Genomic DNA, 19,314 nt, shown 5'->3' with positions numbered 1-19,314 from the left:
CCATGCCTGCTATTTGCTGCAGCATGCTACAGGTTTCACCGTGAGTGGAACTGAAATAAAATCCCAAATTTTTGGTTATCACCAGAACAGGAATGAGTGGGAATCTTCCAATAGGGACACTAGTTCTGATTACTCTGGTGAGAACCAGAAAGGGGGATATGATCAGCATGTATAAATACATAATTGGTCCATATAGTGAACTTGGTGTTGAGTTATTCACTTTATGGTCATCACAGAGGACAAGGGGGCACTCTAAGGCCCCGTACACACCATAGAATCCATCCGCTGAAAAATCCCAGCAGATGGGTTTCAGCGGATAGATCCTATGGTGTGTACACGCCAGCGGATCTGTTTCCGCGGATATTTCTCCCCTGGGATGGATTCCAGCAGATCGAATATTTGCTGACATGCCAAGCAAATCCATCTGCTGGAATCCATCCCAACGGATGGATCCGCTGGTCTGTATAAACTCACCGGATCCATCCGTCCGAAGGGATCCCCCGCATGCGTCGTAATGATTCGACGCATGCGTGGAATTCCTTATATGACAGCGTCGCGCACGTCGCCGCGTCATAATCGCGGCGCGACACGTCATCGCCAGAGGATTTTGGCGCGGATTTCAATGCGATGGTGTGTACACTCCATCGCATGAAAATCCGCCGAAATCCTCGAGAGAATTTATCCGCGGAAACGGTCCGCTGGACCGTATTCGCGGATAAATTCTCTCGTGTGTATGGGGCCTAAGTCTAGAGGAAAAAAAATCTCCAAATACAGAAAGGTTTCTTCACAGAATGAGAGCTGTGCAAATGTGGGATAGGCTCCCTCCAGAGTTGGTTTTGGCAAGATCAGTAGATTGCTTTAAAAAAAAGGTCTGGATTCTTTCCTAATTGTACATTATATAACTGGGTACTAAGATTTGTAGGTAAAGTTGATCCAGGGAAAATCCGATTGCCTCTCGGGGGATCAAGAAGGAATTTTTTCCCCTACTGTAGCAAATTTGATCATGCTGTGCTGGGGTTTTTCATCTTCCTCTGGATCAACTGTGGGTATTTAATTGGGTATATGGGATTGTATTTTAATTATTTTTTGATTGAACTGGATGGAATTTAAGTCGGCTACACACTATACAATTTTTATAACATTTTCTTCTACAACTATCCTTTAGAGTTACCAAAACCATATAATATGAGGTCAAACCTAAACACAAATTTTTCAAATTGTAATCAGGCAGACCATTGCACTACATAGTTGAAGGTAAATCTTAGGGAAATTGAACAACAAAAATTGTATAATGTGTATCCAGCTTTACTCTCACTTTCTGTTTTGGCTATGATATGTGGCCTCCCCCGCTTAACAGAAGTTGATCATCAGACTTCTGACAAAGTGACATGTCAGAATATATTTGGACGATCAGCAGCTGCAGCCAATCAACTGTAGCTGCTGTCCCAGCAGGGGGGGATCCTCCATCCACCTCATTTGTGTGGATAGAGGGATCTGTCAACTGGCTGAAGAAAAAAAAAAAGAAACCTTGTATGGCCAGCCTTAGTCATGCTTACATTTTGTCATACTGTTTTGAGTTTTTTTTATTTGTTAAGTCAGGCAGATTACTTGTTAAAGAAGCTGTAAACTCTCAGGGTTTTTCACCTTAATGCATTCTATACATTAAGGTGAAAAACCTTCTGTGGTGCAGCTGCCCCCCAGAGCCCCCCTTTTTCTTACATGAGTCTGATCGTTCCAGCATCGAGCAGAGCAGCTTCAATGGATAGATTGATAGCAGCAGGAGCCATTAGCTCCTGCTGCTGTAAATCAAATCCAGTGACACGGGAGCCGAGGGTGGGGCCAAGTCCTGCTGTCTGTGTCAGTGGGGACACTCGATGAAGAGGAGAAGCCATGAGCGCCACTGGGGGACCCCAGAAAAGGAGGATCGGGGCCGCTCTTTGGAAAACCCTTGCACGGAGCAGGTAAGTATAGGCATGTTTGTTATTTATTTTTTAAAACAAGCCTTTACAAACACTTTAAGTGTATTTGTTGAAATGTTTATACTGTTTAAATATGTAGGCCTCTTTCACACGAATAGGTAGCTGTGCCCACTGGATTCCTGTGGCAAGAATAAACAGATTCTTGCTGCTGGAATGACCGGGTTATGCATTCAGCAGCGACCTCTCAGCCCATTTAAACTAATAGTGGGCAGAAAGATTCCGCATCCAATTCGCAATGGTGTGAAACCAGCCTAAGGCCTTGTACACACGGTCGGACCAAACCGATGAGAATGAACCGAAGTTCAGTTTCATCGGACCAAACCGACCGTGTGTATAGGCCAGGAATATGCAATTAGCGGACCTCCAGCTGTTGCAAAACTACAAGTCCCATCACGCCTCTGCCTCTGGTTGTCATGCTTGTGGGCTGTCAGAGTCTTGCTATGACTCATGGGACTTGTAGTTCTGCAACCGCTGGAGGTCCGCTAATGGCATATCTCTGGTATAGGCCATCGGTCTGTTTTCCTTTGGTCCAAAAATTTAAAACATGCTTCAAAACCGAACCGATGGACCGCTGCCCCATCGGACCAAACCGATGGTTAGTACAGAAAAGCATCGGTTCAAAACCCGCGCATGCTCAGAATCAAGTCGACGCATGCTTGGAAGCATTGAACTTCGTTTTATTCAGCACGTCGTGTAATTGACGTCACCGCATTCTGACCCGATCGGATTTTGGACTGACGGTGTGTACACATATCAGGCCGTACGGCCACTTCAAAGGTGAACCGATGAAAACGGTCCGACGGACCAGTCACATCGGTTTGGTCCGACCGTGTGTACAAGGCCTTAGTGTCTGATAAAGTTTCTGTCATAAGTTGGCAGTGCTCTGTCAGTATATTTTCCATGTTTTGTGGGTAACAATAGTTGTGCAGGGGTGGTGGCCCCAGTGCAGTGTAATTTTAGCAGAGTGCAAGAGAACAGTGTAGCCCCATGATTTCTAATGACAGCTATTTGCATGATCAGTGGCTGAAGATTTACACAGTTCAAATAGTAGTGCTGGGCTTATTGTGGGGCACATGAACTTTTCTAGACAGATTTAAATTTGTCCACTATTTTCAACCTTTACCTCTGATCCTGAAGGCCCCACATTCCTGCAGATGTCTAGTTTACCAGAAGTCAGAACCACAGAAGTATTTAAACTTTAATTAACAAGTTTACTGCCACCGGTTGCCCTAAGTTATTTACAAAAAAACTCACCAGGACTGAATTTAAGAACCCGGCTTTTTGGATAGTAATCAACGCCTGACTGAGCAGATCCATCTCGCGTGCTGCAACGAACTTTGGATGTCCTATTCTGGTCTCCCTTTCTTTTTACTTTGATGTTCAAAGTAGCCACTCCATCTGGCTCCTGTGGCTCTCGGATCTGATAAATAGACTCTTCAAATTCAATAGTTGGTGCTGCAGATTTTAAAAAGAGGTTCATGATTAATAATTTATAAGCAGATTGAGTGATCATTTACTAAACATTAAACACATCTACAGAAAAAGTGACAAAAATATATACTACGATTTTTAACACAATTTAGTACTTTCGTAATATTACTAAAAAGCATACTAACACAGCCCATTGTGTAGTAGATATATGAAAAACAAATGAGGTTAGCCTTCCTATATCATGTTTTGATCTGTGTTATTTTAACAGGAGTTGTTCGAATGTCTTTTGTGGATCCAATACAATAGTTTAACAATTATAAGCTAAGCGGTATCTAACTAGGAATAACGTTATTTATTGCATATGACTTGATTTTTATTTATCTTTTGCATATGACTTGATTTAAACACATGTATTAGTAATGGATTCTATTTATATACAGCACTTACCATCTTCATCATTAGAGATAGTAACAGTGGCCATATCAATCTTTCCAACCCTGGCTCCACTCCAATGACTGCCAAGTGGATTGCCGAGATATATCTTGAACTGTTCCTCTGGTTCAAATACGGAGTCATCATTGATAAAAACTGTGCAGTTTTTCACCTGTTTACAAAGATATGTCAGTTATACATTGTGTGCAAGCGCAAGGGGCCCCTGAAACAATGGGGGGCATAGCTGACTGCTATAAGTCATTTCAGGATGTGGATTCTGTCTGTACAGAAAATAAAATTTTTATTTTTACATTTATGATTTTGCTAAGTTACTGCTATTAAAAACTGTAAGGTATTATGCATATTTTACTAACATGTCAACAGATGTTTCTGTTAAAAAAAATGCATGTCAAAACATACAAGAAACCTCTATGCTGTGGTGGATATGAATGAAAATGGATGCTCTCCACTACTGGTGCTCTTATTGGCTTAGATGTTCCACAGGTCACCAGGTACCCACTACGCCCTTGCAGCCCTCTTCGGACAGGGGGAACCCAAAACACTGCATGACACAAAGCAAGAAGGGTGCACCAGCCTAGTGCACCACCATTGGCACAAAAGAATAGACAAATATACTCACAAACATCAATGATCTGACATCCAAAATAAATGTATAGCAGACACTACATTTCTGGGTGGTCCCTCCTCCTAAGAGCTGAATGTCTGCTTACGCAATGTTAATTTATATATTATGTAAGTAGTTAGGACTGACAAGTGTGTTATATGTCAAACACACACACACACACACATTTATTTTATTTGTATTCTTTAGTTTAATTTTAACCCTTTGAATTGCTAGATCAAGAAAATATATATGTCTGCAACACAGGTTGTATGCTGTCTCAAAGGTGCAGTTGCCACATTAAAAAATATTCCCTTTAATAAATGGTGCCATTGGTAATATATTAGGCTGGTGCACCCTTCTTGCTTTGTGTCACGCAAAAAAAAAAATGCACGTAACTATAGACCATGGCAAGCATTATGGTCATTTCATCTGCTTATAAAGAAAACTTGCTGTGACTATGCAACAATGGAGTTGTTAACCTCAACGAAAGCACACCTAATATTTGAGTGCAAAGTACAATTTTGTAGTCAGATCAAGAACAGATGAATTCTGATTGGATGTTATAGGGTGCTTTACTTTTCACAATACTATTTACCTTAATAAATTCTCCCAAAACAGTTAAATGAATCTGGCTATGGTATGGTATGCCATGCAAACAAGTATGGCTCACTTATCTGGCAGTCATTTATATACTTACTTTTTCTCCTTTAAGAAATGTAATACGGGAATCATCTGAATTTCTTCTCTCTTCAAAGTCATCCATCACTTGTGCAGACTGAGACTGTGTGTAACAACGCACTGAGGATTCATAACTCAGATCCCCAGTACGTATAATAGGAACATGAAGCAATCCATCCTTTTCCTTCACTGTCAATACATCCTTACTGAACTGCATATTGGGGACTAGAAGGAAAGCAAAAAATAGCAAAAAATTGTTCATAACAACCTTACAACAAATAACATCAAATTTCCCAAAAAGTGGAGATAAAAGCAGTTCCCAATGCAAAACATTGGGTAGCAGTTAAAATGGAACACTTTCTACATCCTAACATGGGTAAAGGGTTTTATTTTGGAAAGTACATTTTCTAACTTTCTTCTAAAAGATACCAAGCAGTTGTGTGTGGAGTACATCCATATAAAAACACAAGTTCTTTAAAAAAAATACAGTAACTTTACCTATTAGGGATGCTTATTACTTTGAATACCTATATATATTAAATTACCTGTTTGCCATTACAGAATAGATACAAATGCCAATAAATACTAACAGTATCATTTAAATAGATGTGAACTATAGCTAAATGACATTTAAATTGTTAACTTGCAAGATTTTAGATACTCAGCATTCCTTGGGCTCTTGTTATGGAATAATTTAGCTAACATTTTCCCCAAACACGCATGTTGCTAACAGTAGAATTAGTAGGATTAGAATTGGGGATTGAGTGCTCATTGAATAGGCACACTTTGCATGAACTGCAAAGTTTGCTTAAAAAGGAGCTAAAGTCTTCCCCAAAAAACTACAAAAACTGTGGCTGCTGACTTTTAATATAAGGACATTTACCTGTCCAGGGATTCAGCTCTATCTTCACCTGAGCTGATTCTTTAATCGGCTTCAGGTCCAGGTGCTGGCATGTAATTTAAGGGAAACCTGAAGTGAAGCCTTTTGTCCCAGAAAGCTGCAGGGTAAGGAGGGGGGCCGAACTTCCGGTCAGATCGCTGTGCTGATCTGACCGGAACTAGGATGTAAATTGTTAAAGAGGAGAAGGGAAGGATGAAAACAAGCAGAACTTCCCCCATTTGGATGAATTTAAATTTGTTCTGTGCACGTTTTTTTTTTATAAACATTTGCCATGTTTTTTTTTTATATATACTGTATAACAAATTTTGTTTTCACCTCTTTTCATCTTTTTCCTGATCTCAGTTCTGTTTATCACCTGAAGCCTCTTTTAATCACTTCCTGTCTACATGCACTTGTTCAAGCATCAGGTGCACATTATTTCCCTGAACCAGCTTCCTGAGAGTGACAACATTGCACTATGCCTGGGCAATGTATGTCAGCATGGCAGCTTGTAGTCTCCATCTGAGGAACATATGACAGCGTGAAAATGCGTGCACACAACGGGGAGACTGTTGTCAACCCATTAACAAGGACCTTCATGGGAGGATCACCAGGTATTATTTTAATGAAAGATACAGATTTAAAAAGAGTAAAATGGACTTTTGAAATAACATAAAGCTTATATGAGACCTTCGTGGTTGGGCCTACATCTACAGTACTTTAACAGTATGGACAATCATGTGGTACATCATTTTATCCTTTTGGGTAGGATATAAAGACAACAAAATATCCCCATATTTTCATTGGTGGCATACAGCTAACTAGGCTCTTCATGGTAAGAGGAGACAGTGGAAAGAACCCAACAAACTCAACCAGATAGCTTTACAGCTTAGCTAGCATTTTTCTTATGTCTGCTTTCCCAGATAATGTTGCTTTTCTTTTACATCTTCCCACACAACCTTAGTGGTATTCCTTTGACAGTGCCAGTATGGCTAGAACTGTGGACTTGCAGTTTCTACCAGTGGTACCATATGCTTGGAGTTTGTATGTTCTATTCATGTTTCCTCCCTCAGTTCAAAGAACTACTCATACGATGATAGGTTTCTATTCAAAACTGCCCTGTGTTTGTGATAGGTGCATAGATGGTAACCTTAGGGGTGAGGACTAATCTAAATGAATCTATGTGCTCTGTAAATAGCTGCAGAAAATCCAGAGAGATAAAAGGAGTAATATATATAACAAAACATATTACCATCCTGAAAGGTATCGTTAATGGTTATGGTGGCTTCAAATGGTTTGATAAGTTCTGCCCCTTGTGCAGAACTTAAAAACACAATAAACGTTTCCAGTCCTTCAATAACTGGGTGCTGTGTGTCATCAAGGATTGTCAGAGTGCAGTGCTGTAATACAGAAATAAGTAAAGTCACATATATTCTATGTATTACATTATTCCCAGTACTCACCCATTGTGAACAGGTTTAAAAATGAACAACCGCATTTGACTGTATACATAACAATCCAAAACAACTTTACCACATGTTATATAATTCTATACAAAAAGTGCAGTGATTTCCTAACCACATCTACAGCATTATAATTGGAATCATAAGAAGCATTGTAGACACTTTAATTAAAGCTGTCATAGAGAAAAGCTAGGCATGTCTCCTGGGTCTTTTTTAATTGTTCTCATAAAATTAGAGATTTACAAGAATGTACACATAGTGTAATGGATTTTTCCATTAAAGGGACCTTATTTCTTAAAAATAAGGTAGCGTTTAGAGTAACCATACCTTCAGTGCCTTGCAAAAGTATTCACCCCCTCCCCCCTGGCTGTTTACCTATTTTGTTACATTACAGCCTTTATTTTAATCTTTTTTTAATCTGAATTATATGTGATAGATCAGAACATAATAGTCACAATAAAGTAAAATTAGAAAAATATATACATAAATCAATTTTTCAGAAATAAAAAAAATGATAATTGGCATGTGCAGATGTATTCACCCCCTTTGTTATGAAGCCAATAAAAAGCTCTGATGCAACCAATTACCTTCAGAAGTCATATAATTAGTGAAATGATGTCCACCTGTTAGCAATCTAAGTGTCACATGATCTGTCATTACATATACATACATTTTTGAAAGGCCCCAGAGGGTACGACACCTAAGCAAGAGGCACCACTAACCAAACACAGCTATGAAGACTAAGGAACTCTCCATACAAGTAAGGGACAATGTTATTAAGAAGTACAAGTCAGGGTTAGGTTATAAAAAAAATATCCAAATCTTTGATGATCCCTAGGACCACCATCAAATCTATCGTAACCAAATGGAAAGAACATGGCACAACAGCAAACCTGGCAAGAGAGGGCTGCACAGCAAAACTGACAGACCAGGCAAGGAGGGCATTAATCAGAAAGGCAGCACAAAGACTAAGGTAACCCTGGAGGAGCTGCAGAGTTCCACAGCAGAGACTGGAGTATCTGTACATAGGACGACAATAAGCCTTACGCTCCATAGAGTTGGGCTTTATGGCAGAGTGGCCAGAAGAAAGCCATTACTTTTAGCAAAAAAACAAATGGCACGTTTGGAGTTTGCAAAAGGGCACGTGGGAGACTCCCAAAATGTATGGAGGAAGGTGCTCTGGTCTGATGAGACTAAAATTTTACTTTTTGGCCATCAAAGAAAACGCTACGTCTGGCGCAAACCCAACACATCACATCACCCAAAGAACACCATCACCAAAGTGAAACATGGTGGTGACAGCATCATGCTGTGGGGATGTTTTTCAGCAGTTGAGACTGGGAAACTGATCAGAGTTGAGGGAAATATGGATGGTGCTAAATACAGGGATATTCTTGAGCAAAACCTGTACCACTCTGTGTGTGATTTGAGGCTAGGATGGAGGTTCACCTTCCAGCAGGACAATGACCCCAAACACACTGCTAAAGCAACACTTGAGTGGTTTAGGGGAAACATTTAAATGTGTTGGAATGGCCTAGACAAAGCCCAGACCTCAATCTAATAGAAAATCTGTGGTCAGACTTAAAGATTGCTGTTCACAAGCGCAAACCTTCCAACTTGAAGGAGCTGGAGCAGTTTTGCAAGGAGGAATGGGCAAAAATCCCAGTGAAAAGATGTGGCAAGCTCATAGAGACTTATCCAAAGCGACTTGGAGCTGTGATAGCCGCAAAAGGTGGTTCTACAAAGTATTGACTTTAGGGGGGTGAATAGTTATGCACATTGACTTTTTCTGTTATTTTGTCCTATGTGTTGTTTGCTTCACAATAAAAAAAATCCTCAAAGTTGTGGGCATGTTCTGTAAATTTAATGATGCAAATCCTCAAACAATCCATGTTAATTCCAGGTTGTGAGGCAACAAAACACGAAAAATGCCAAGGGGGGATGATTACTTTTGTAAGGCATTGTAAAGGACCATTAAACGTAGGATGAACTAGTAAGGCAAGAATAATATTAGTACAACATGTAGATATGTATGTAAAAGTGCTCTCACCTATACAAAAAAAATATATGAAATATTTCACATTTCTGTTCATGGTGGCTTTCTTAAACTATTCTCTACTAAACTAAGTTCATTCAAATCTCTAGCTAAAAAGTTACATTTTTTAGAATGTACGTCAGATTTCTAGTTCCCTGATGGGAAGATTAACACTCTGTTTGCCCTGTTCTAAGAGGAGAAATCTTCCAATGGGGAAACCTGTTCTGCTGACTACTACCCCTCACAGAAGTTTCCTTTTGATTTCCTGTTGTGGTTTTGGGACAAGTGAAGGAACATTCCAATGGGACCCACGCAGCCTTAAAGTGTATGTAAACCCGAACCATGAAATTTGAGCTGGGCACATATATCTGTAGTGTTTTCTTATATCTCTTCAAAGCACTGAGTCCCATGGCTTTCTCTTGCTCCAATCTTCTGTTCTCAGCATGATAACTTCTGACAAGTTATTTGTTAACTGTGATAAAACCTACCTGAAATTTATGTCAAGAGAGGTTGCTAAAAATAGATTGACAGCTGAGTTATTCACGAAAAAGCTCTGCAAGTCTCTGCCTGTCTGCCTATGTGAAGGGGGGATATGTGCCTTTCCTCCAATATGCTGTCTTGGCTGTATGCCCAGACTTCACTCCCAGTGTTGAACAGGAAGAGAACATTTCTAAAGAACATATAAGGCTGAAGACAACATATATACATGTAAAACTTATGTAGGGAGACTTGTTTAATCTCCGTGTATCATCTGAGGCTGTGCACTTCACTGGGTATATGTGAGGGTTTACATCCACTTTAATATGAAATGTTCTGAAACTTTTAAACATACTGTATATTTAGGAAAGTTTGTGAAACCCCTTTTTGTATAAAATAACTTGAAATAAAATATGTTTAGAGGGCCTGTGGGTTGGAACTGGATTCAATTTAATTGTTCCTACAGAATCTGACTCCACTCATCCAACTGCAATGTCTCCCCCAGGCTTGAATTTAGTGCAGAAGATAGACTGTAGAACGGGGATATGCAATTAGCGGACCTCCAGCTGTTGTACTACAAATCCCATGAGGCATAGCAAGACCCTGACAGCCACGGGCATGACACCCAGAGGCAGAGGCATGATGGAACTTGTAGTTTTGCAACAGCTGGAGGTCCGGTAATTGCATATCCCTGCTGTAGAAGAACTCTGAGTAGAATGATAGTGGCAGCCATAGAAATTTAAATGTGCTTGTTGTAGTGGTGGCTTTGAAAGGTTCTATGTCCTTGAGGACCCTACATAGCAGTGACATATACATATATATAACATGTCTGTCTCTGTGTAGATAATTGCTATTGTATGATTTTTATTTATAATGTATCTACTTCTGCATCTGATGAACATATTAAAGTCTTTAAAAATACTGTTTTTACATACCTCTATTGTTTTACCAGGTCTAAATTCAATTTTCTTGGAGCTAGGAATATAATCAATGCCTGGAGTAGCAGAGGGTGGATCTGAAGGGCGAGTGGCACACCATACTGATGTTGGCACTGAAAGGTCAGGTCCACTTCGGAGCACAGATATCTCAATAGAGCCTGTAGAAGGAGAGTACATTTTTGGCCATTAGCAGAACTCTGTAAGGTATTACATACAAAATAGAGAGAGTAAAACAGATGAAATTACACAACCAGAAGGTAGCTCAGTTATAATTGTGACATGCAGGGGTCAAAATTGTTCAACAGCATAATCCATGACATGCATGGTTTTCCCTTGTGCAGTTACTAATGCAAGGGAGAACACTTCGGTACACACTGTAATGCAGTAGAACCCCTTACAGCAGTTTTTATTTAGGTACTTCACCCAGCTATACTCTGCTATTCCCTAGGCCTCATCTCAGGCACATCAATTACACCATAAAGCTGGCATTCACAGCAAGAAAGAATTAAAAAGAATACAAAAAGATTTACTTCTTACACTAAAAACATTCCAGAACCTTCTGGAATATTGTAAAGCTATCTTGTTGTATTAACCTATAAAAAAAAACACGCAAAGGGGGTTTACTAGTATGTATAGATTTAAACTGTCCAATAATTTTTTTAAGGTAGTCAGCATTGGAACTCATAGCTAATATAGATATTTATTAAGAGAAACTAAACAATTTCAGTGTACAAAAGCATATTTATACCTATGTCTTCACTAACAGTAAAGGTGACATTTCCTAATGAGACTGTTGAAGCATCATTTGGTCCTTCGATAACAACTCTGGCTGTAGCAATATTGCCAATTCTGGCATTTTCAGATGTATCAGCAAGGGCTATCTCAAATTCTTCCTCGTCTTCATATTCACTGTCATCAATCACTTTGACGTCACAGGTCGACATTGTGACTCCAGGACCAAAAACGACACGATTTTCACTGGTCATCGCTCTAGATTTAAAGTCTGAGCCTGATTCAAGAGCATAAAGACTGCTCCCCTTAGCAGATTTTGGTATTGTGTAGCAAATGGCAGAAACAACACTTCCAGCATCACCTGTTTACAAAAAACAATATAAGCACACAATTAGTTCCGTGATAAATTGATATGTTTTAGTCCTTATTTTAAAAAAAATGCATACAAAGGACATACAAAAGGACACTTCACAGATACTCCTGTTATTTTAACATATAAAAAATCTTTACAAAAGATAACATAGAAAAATTAAGATACATGTACACATTAATAAACAGGTACACATGGTTGTAATATTACGTTGCAGCTGAAGTCCTTTCATCTAGATTTGCTGGCGATTCTCTGGAGCTGATGTGTAAAAACAGATTTTTTTTACCTTTTTTTTTTTTAGATATAAAATCTGTTTCCATGTACCCTTAATTTACTATAATCAATCACAATTAACTCTTTCTCCTCTTAGCTTCCTGCTGATTTTTTTTTTTTTTTTTTATAACTACAATAGATTGTTGTGTTCAAACACAAAATTAAAACAAATGACTTTATTTGTTAATACCTTTGCAATGTTTTGTGCAAGAATCATAATTTTTGTATCATTTTAAATAGTATAAATTAAAGAAAAACATACTTTTTAGCTACAGTTTTTGTTTTAAAATGCACACTGATCAAATTAGAAAAAGGGGCATTCTTTTCGTTTAGTTACATGTATCGTATTACATAAAAAATAAAACTTTTGCAAGATAAAATCACAAAATATAAAAACAAAACATATGTTTATCTTAAAGTGGTTGTAAAGGCAGAAGTTTTTTTTTTATCTTAATGCATACTATACATTAAGATAAAAAGCCTTCTGTGTGCAGCACCCCCCCTAACACTTACCTGAGGTCCCTCTCTGTCCAGCGATATCCATGAGTGTCTCAGCCTTCTGAGATTCTCCTTCCTGATTGGCACAGCAGTGGTGCCATTGCCTCCCACTGCTGTCATTAAAAGTCAATCAGGGGAGAGAGGGGCCGGGCTCCATGTCTGAATTGACAGAGGAAGCTGTAACTAAGCTGGACCCCATAGGAAGCACTCAACAGGAGGGAGGGGTCAAGATCATAGAAGAGGGACCCAAAAAGAGGAGCATCTGGGCTGCTCTGTGCAAATTCACTACAACAGAGCAGGTAAGCCTGACGAGTCGCGTCCCATTCTATGCAATAGAACCATTTTAATAGGAGCGACGCAAGTCGCTCCGACTTAGAAAAAGGTTCTTGTACGACTTCGGGGGCGACTTGGGGCGATTTGCATTGACTTCTATACAGAAGTCATTTTGATAATCGCCTCTGAAGTCGTCTTCAGGACGACTTGAGAGTCGCCTCCGAAGTCGTGCCGACGCAGTGTGAACCGGCTCTAAGTATTACCAGTTATTGCTAAATAAACAAGCCTATAGCAACAATTCAAGTGGTTAAAAACAGATATAAAACATCAGCTTATAATTAATTGTATTATATATTATTATTTTAAACTAAAAGGAAAATTCTGCTAGGAGCTCAGTAGAGATCACTATACTGTATCTTCTAAAACTTTATAGGAGCAGAAGCTCCCAAAGTCCTGCTTCTTTTGGTAGGGTGGGACTCCTATACGGGAAATACATTTGCGCACCTTATGGATTAAATTTGCCCATGCTTGAAATTGGAGTGCAATTTTTCATGAACCTACCCTCTGATGGAGCTGCCTCCCTGTCATCTTTTGCTTGGTTAGCCTACAAAATGACAGCTTGGTCCCCACCAAGTCATTTATGTTGCTACTCATTACCACTTTAACAGGTCCTTGCACAGTAGCAGTTTGTCTGCTGGACCCTCCTAAAATATTTTACTATGAGGCTCAAAATGTGGAAAAAGCAAAATGCTATACACAGTCTGCAAACTAGTTCATTTTAAAAGCTTATTTAAATTCATTGAATGTTACAAAGCAATTAGAAGTCTCTACAGATAAACAGTGACATGAAAAATTTGCAAACGCAGAGAAATCATAAGAAGAAATAAAGGGAAAAATAGAAGGTAGATGTTTAAGTGGAAGATATTATTGTTTTAGACCACAGTGCATTGTTAGATTAAAAAGGTCTCTGCTTGCAGCGGTGTAGATATCTATAATGGAATGCTGCCGTGAGCTGCCTGTTTAGAAATTTCCATTAGATCTGACAGTCGCCAGGATACAGATAATCAAACAAATGAGAGGCACGGCCAAAGCAATCACAGAATTGTTTATTGATGTGGATTTGACAAGATGAGAAGTTTGGAGTTTCCATAATCTACAAACTTTAATAGAAGTCCCATAGGAGACATCTATATAAGAAAGCACTTCTATTTTATTTGGAAAGCATCACAAAATACAGAATGAGAAACTTTGCAATATGTGTGCAGAAAATGTACTTTGATTGGTATCTATTTGGTCTGATTTTAGCAGTTTTTATTTGTAATGTACCATTCATGTCTGTACACATTTTCTTATCTCTAGCAATGAAAGTGAGATGCTTTATCTATATACACACATCTCAACTAGAACAAGCTACTTTACATTATTTATTATATGCTCTCCACGTACACAAGGAGCTTTTGCCTCCAGGGGTTACCATGAACCCCCTCCTATATACTACCTAGCTTACATGGCATACAAGTCGTATCTGCTGTATGTTAAACAGCCATGCTTATATTTTTCCTCAAATGTGGAATAATTCAGACTTCCCAGAATCAATGGGTTTCCCTACTATTGGGCCACATTCACTCTTGGCATTTCTGGAACAATGCTCCATGCCCAAAAAGTTTCTGTAGCTTCTTTTGGAGCATTTGTCACATGTAGGGCAGCTCATTCCTTATTTATCTAATAATCCACTTCCCTTTCTGAAGGTGAAATCCTATAATACCTCTACTATTAAAATATTTTCTCAAAAGAAGTTGGGAAAACTCTTTAGTCACCCCCATAAGTTATTCCAATCCAGCCTGAATACTTTTCACATCTAGTTAACTATTTGCCTTTATCCCTAGACTGGGCTAGACCTCTTTAAAAAATACATGTTGAAGTCCTTTATTCATACATTAACAACTGAAATACAACAATCAATAACACAGTGCTTACGATCCACACTGTCAGGACCTGGACTTAAACCTGAGACCTCTGCTGTGTCTGCCAATCACTCTTCTCATTGAGCTACCTAAGATGCTAGACAGCACCCGTCTGATCCATTGGACAACCCTGCCTATTGCCTTAACTTCTGCTGAACCTTGAACTCTTTGCTCCTCCTAGGAACTTCTATTAAGCCATGCAATTCTTGTTTGCCAGATTATTGTGCACTTTTTAGCCAGTATCTCGCTCTCGTCTTCCCTGCTGCCATCCAAATTTTGCTACCACTCATTATTGACCCTTGGCTTGTTCCTCAACTATGCTTCTGCCTGATCACAAGCTGCAGCTAGTCGTTATCGACCCTTGGCTTGTTCCTTGACTACGCTTTTGTTTGCTCCTCACCTGCTTATCTGCTACTGGGCGCCGACTTCCTCACCTCCTGGTGGGGCAATACTAAGGACTGTGTTCTGGTACTTGCACACAGCAAAATCCATCTACGCCATAAGGAGCTCTGGTGAACACCGGTTAGTACTTAGACTCCGCACCTCAGGTGAGCCTGCGTCATCTGCTATAGCAACTGGTCTTCAAGCCTGACCCCTGATCATGACACACACAATAGTATGTGACTAGATTACTTCAAAAAGACTACTCAACTGAAATTAAAATCTCTAATTTTTTATTTTGGGGTTCAGCAAAATGGCAGCCTCCGGCAAGAAGAAACAGAATCTGTTCCTGAAATGCCGGAGGCAATTTACAGCATACACTAATTTTGGTAGCATAATTATTAATGTGAAATGTACATAATATTGTACCAATATTCAATCTGCGCAATCCAATAATGTGAATAACCTAATAAATAAAAAAGCTGCTAGCCAACACCCATAAATGATTCAAGTAATAAAAAAACCAAGCGCCAACAGAAATAATATTAAAAAGGCACAATGTTGAACCACCTGCAGTAAAGAATTGCCATAAGGAAATGAAAAATGAGTAAAAAATAGTCCACGCGCTCGGTCTTGGCAGATATGTATAGACATATATGTGAAACAGTCCCAATATAAAACGATATAAAGTGCTTGTGCTCAGTAATCCGTGTTCCAGTGTTCTCAGACCGGGTGCCCCACATAGATGGACACTCACCGTTAGGAGTTGACCAACATCTCTAGTATGGTAGTTCAAGCGTGTGGACCCCTGTCTCATGCAGTGTAATGCCTTCCTTATACAGGTAGATAAAAATCTGTAAGAATCCTCATTGCGCAATATCGTTCCAAAAGTTTATTTTAAAAAACAAAAAATAAATTCACTCACATGTAATGGTGCCTTATCATCCTGACACACGGCATGTGTAGCAGGTGATTTGGTGCCAGGATGAAAAGGCACCATTACATGTGAGTGAAATTTTATTATGGTTTTTAAAATAAAAAAACAATGAGGATTCTTTCAGATTTTTATCTACCTGTATAAGGCATTACACTGCATGAGACGCCAGCAAAGGATCTCTACAGGGGTATCCCCACATGCTTAAATGACCATACTAGAGATCAACTCCTAGGGGTGAGTGTACATCTATGTGGGGCACCCAGTCTGAGCACATTGGAACACAGATGTACCATTACTGAGCAGGAGCACTTTATATCACTTTATATTGGAACTGTTCCACATATGTATATATATCTGCCAAGACCGGGCGCGGTGGACTGTTATTTACTCATAAGGGGTCCAAACCTTGCTAAACAAACATGTATCAAAATTGATGTAGTGCAACTTAAACTATAATAACATCAAATAATATTGCAAAAAATTATTAAAAATGTATATCTGCAAAAAAATAGTCCAATAGATATCTAAACATCTCAAAGGAAAAAACGATATCCAACTTAAATTGCACTCCAATCACCACTGTGAAATATAATTAGCTAAATGTGAATCCTCCACCCTTGTAGATAAGCCTCTCACCTCACTGCCGTGACCCCTGCATTACCAGTAGGTCTCACCACATATTTTCCCCTCTCTGGGGATGAAGACAAACAGCTACTGCTGGAAAATGCCTATTTTTCGAGTGGGTGGATAGATGGATGGATGGGTTGATAAATTTCCAATCACCACAGCGTGCATGCAGGGAGCAAACAGACCTAGGGACAGCTCTTAACCACTTCCTTACTGGGCACATATATCCCTTCCTGACCAGATTAAATTTCAGCTTGTGGCACTGCGTCACTTTAACTGACAATTGCGCGGTCGTGCGACGTGGCTCCCAAACAAAATTGATGTCCTTTTTTCCCCACAAATAGAGCTTTCTTTTGGTGGTATTTGATTGCCTCTGCGGTTTTTATTTTTTGCGCAATAAACAAAAATAGAGCGACAGTTTTGAAAAAAAAACAATATTTTTTACTTGTTGCTGTAATAAATAGCCCAATTTTTTTAAAAAATATATTTTTTCTCAGTCTAGGCGATACGTATTCTTCTACATATTTTTGGTAAAAAAAATTCAATAAAAAAAAAATTGCAAGAAGCGTCTGGTTTGCGCAAAAGTTATTGCGCTTACAAAATAGGGGACAGAATTATTATTATTTTTTATTATTTGTTTTTACTACTAATGGCGGCGATCAGCATTTTTTTTGTGACTGCGACATTATGGCGGACACATCGGACACTTTTGACACATTTTTGGCGCCATTCACATTTATACAGCGATCAGTGCTATAAATATGCACTAATTACTGTATAAATGTGACTGGCATTGAAGGGGGTGAAGAAGGGGTTAAATGTGTACCCTGAATTGTGTTCTAACTGTGTGTGGAGGGGGGTGACTGGGGGAGGTGACCGATCTATGTCCCTATGTACAAGGGACACAGATCAGTCTCCTCTCTCCCCTGACAGGACGTGGATCTCTGTGTTTACACACAGAGCTCCACGTCTTGTCCCTGCAGCCGCCGATCCCGAGTGCCTGGCGGACATCACGACCGCCAGGCACTCGCATCGGCATCTCAGCGATGCGGCGAGCACGCGCGCGCCGCTGATAGCGTGCGCAGGCCGTAAAAACACGGCAGGTTAGAGATTTAGAACCACCCTGCGGCCGTAAAAAGTCGTACGGCCGTCGGGTAGTGGTTAAATAATTAAGGGGTGGGGCCACTTGGTGACATCACCAGGTGGCACCGCCCATTGTGATGTCATCAACCAAGGGCATGCTGGGTTGGGGATGTCAGAAGGGGCGGTGCCACACAGTGACATCACCATGTGGCCCCGCCCCTTAGTTATTTGAGATCTGTCAAACAGCAGAAGCCTTTGTTGGGACCAAAGGTTTTTTCATGACTCCTGTCGGCTGTGGTGGCAGGCATCGTGATTGACGATGGATCTACACTGGGACATTTTTTTTTCTTTTTAAATAAAGGAATTGTCAAACACTGCCTCCTGTAATTTTTTACACTACACCGTTTTTTTGCTGAATGAGTAGGGGTACAATGTATTTTTGGGGGGGGGGGGGGGGGCTATGCTGTTTTTTTACATTTCCAGCATTCTCTTTTTAACATTTAGCTATCAGTGGGGAAACCCACTGACAGCCGATGATTCTGAATTGTTCTGAAAATTTTAAATTCATTAGAAAATAAAACTTTATTTTTCATTGCTGGAATTTATTTCACAAGTCGCATTAAAGTCACATGTATATCATGCAGGTGCATGCATTTTAAGTGTTTAGATTGAAGTATATGGCCCTCAAGTTGCATGACAGTCGGACCAAAGTAGTGCAGGGACTACTTTAAAGTCGCTATGACTTTAAGTCGCACAGATATGAACAGTACTCAATGGGAAATGTGGAGTGTAACCACTTTGGGGTCCAAAGTCACATAACAAGTTACACAAGTATGAATGGGGCCTTAGCTGTGTTTGGAGAACCTGAGATTCTACTATCAGGTCTATAGTCACAGAGACCGCAGAGAACCAAGTTTGTAACTGTTGGCAAAAAAATTGTAAATATAAAAATAGTTTATGCTATGTTTTAATTTACCAAACTGAAAATAAATATAAATATTGTGTTATTTAGTAATGAACAGCTGGTCATAGAAAATAGACAGCAGTCCAATTCCCATAATTTTTTGACAGAATATTTATAAATATTTGAGTCAAATAATTCAGGTAAGAAATATCAGCTACGGATGTAAAAAAAAAAAAAGCTTTGGATGGACTAGATTCTCCTTGGAGGTTTTGCAAGAACATTATGAGGTTGATTTACTAAAGGCAACCAGACTTTGCACTTTGCAAGTGCAATT

The 19,314-nt window shown here is 39.4% G+C and overlaps 1 protein-coding gene across 1 annotated transcript in view; it reads right to left on the bottom strand.

Moving 5' to 3' along the window:
- FRAS1 (Fraser extracellular matrix complex subunit 1) overlaps nt 1-19,314 on the bottom strand; it is a 660,838-nt gene that overhangs the window by 57,571 nt on the left and 583,953 nt on the right. The window contains exons 56-61 of the mRNA XM_040324225.1: nt 11,687-12,031; nt 10,936-11,096; nt 7,278-7,425; nt 5,165-5,370; nt 3,858-4,014; nt 3,234-3,434 (exon numbers count right to left, since the gene is read on the bottom strand). Of these exons, the coding sequence (XP_040180159.1) occupies nt 3,234-3,434; nt 3,858-4,014; nt 5,165-5,370; nt 7,278-7,425; nt 10,936-11,096; nt 11,687-12,031 (1,218 nt within the window). The remainder of the gene's footprint in view (nt 1-3,233; nt 3,435-3,857; nt 4,015-5,164; nt 5,371-7,277; nt 7,426-10,935; nt 11,097-11,686; nt 12,032-19,314) is intronic.

This window comes from Rana temporaria, chromosome 1, assembly GCF_905171775.1.
Source record: "Rana temporaria chromosome 1, aRanTem1.1, whole genome shotgun sequence".
NCBI lineage: Eukaryota > Metazoa > Chordata > Amphibia > Anura > Ranidae > Rana > Rana temporaria.
Note: the sequence above shows the minus strand (reverse complement) of the source record. Positions and strands in the feature narration are given on the sequence as shown.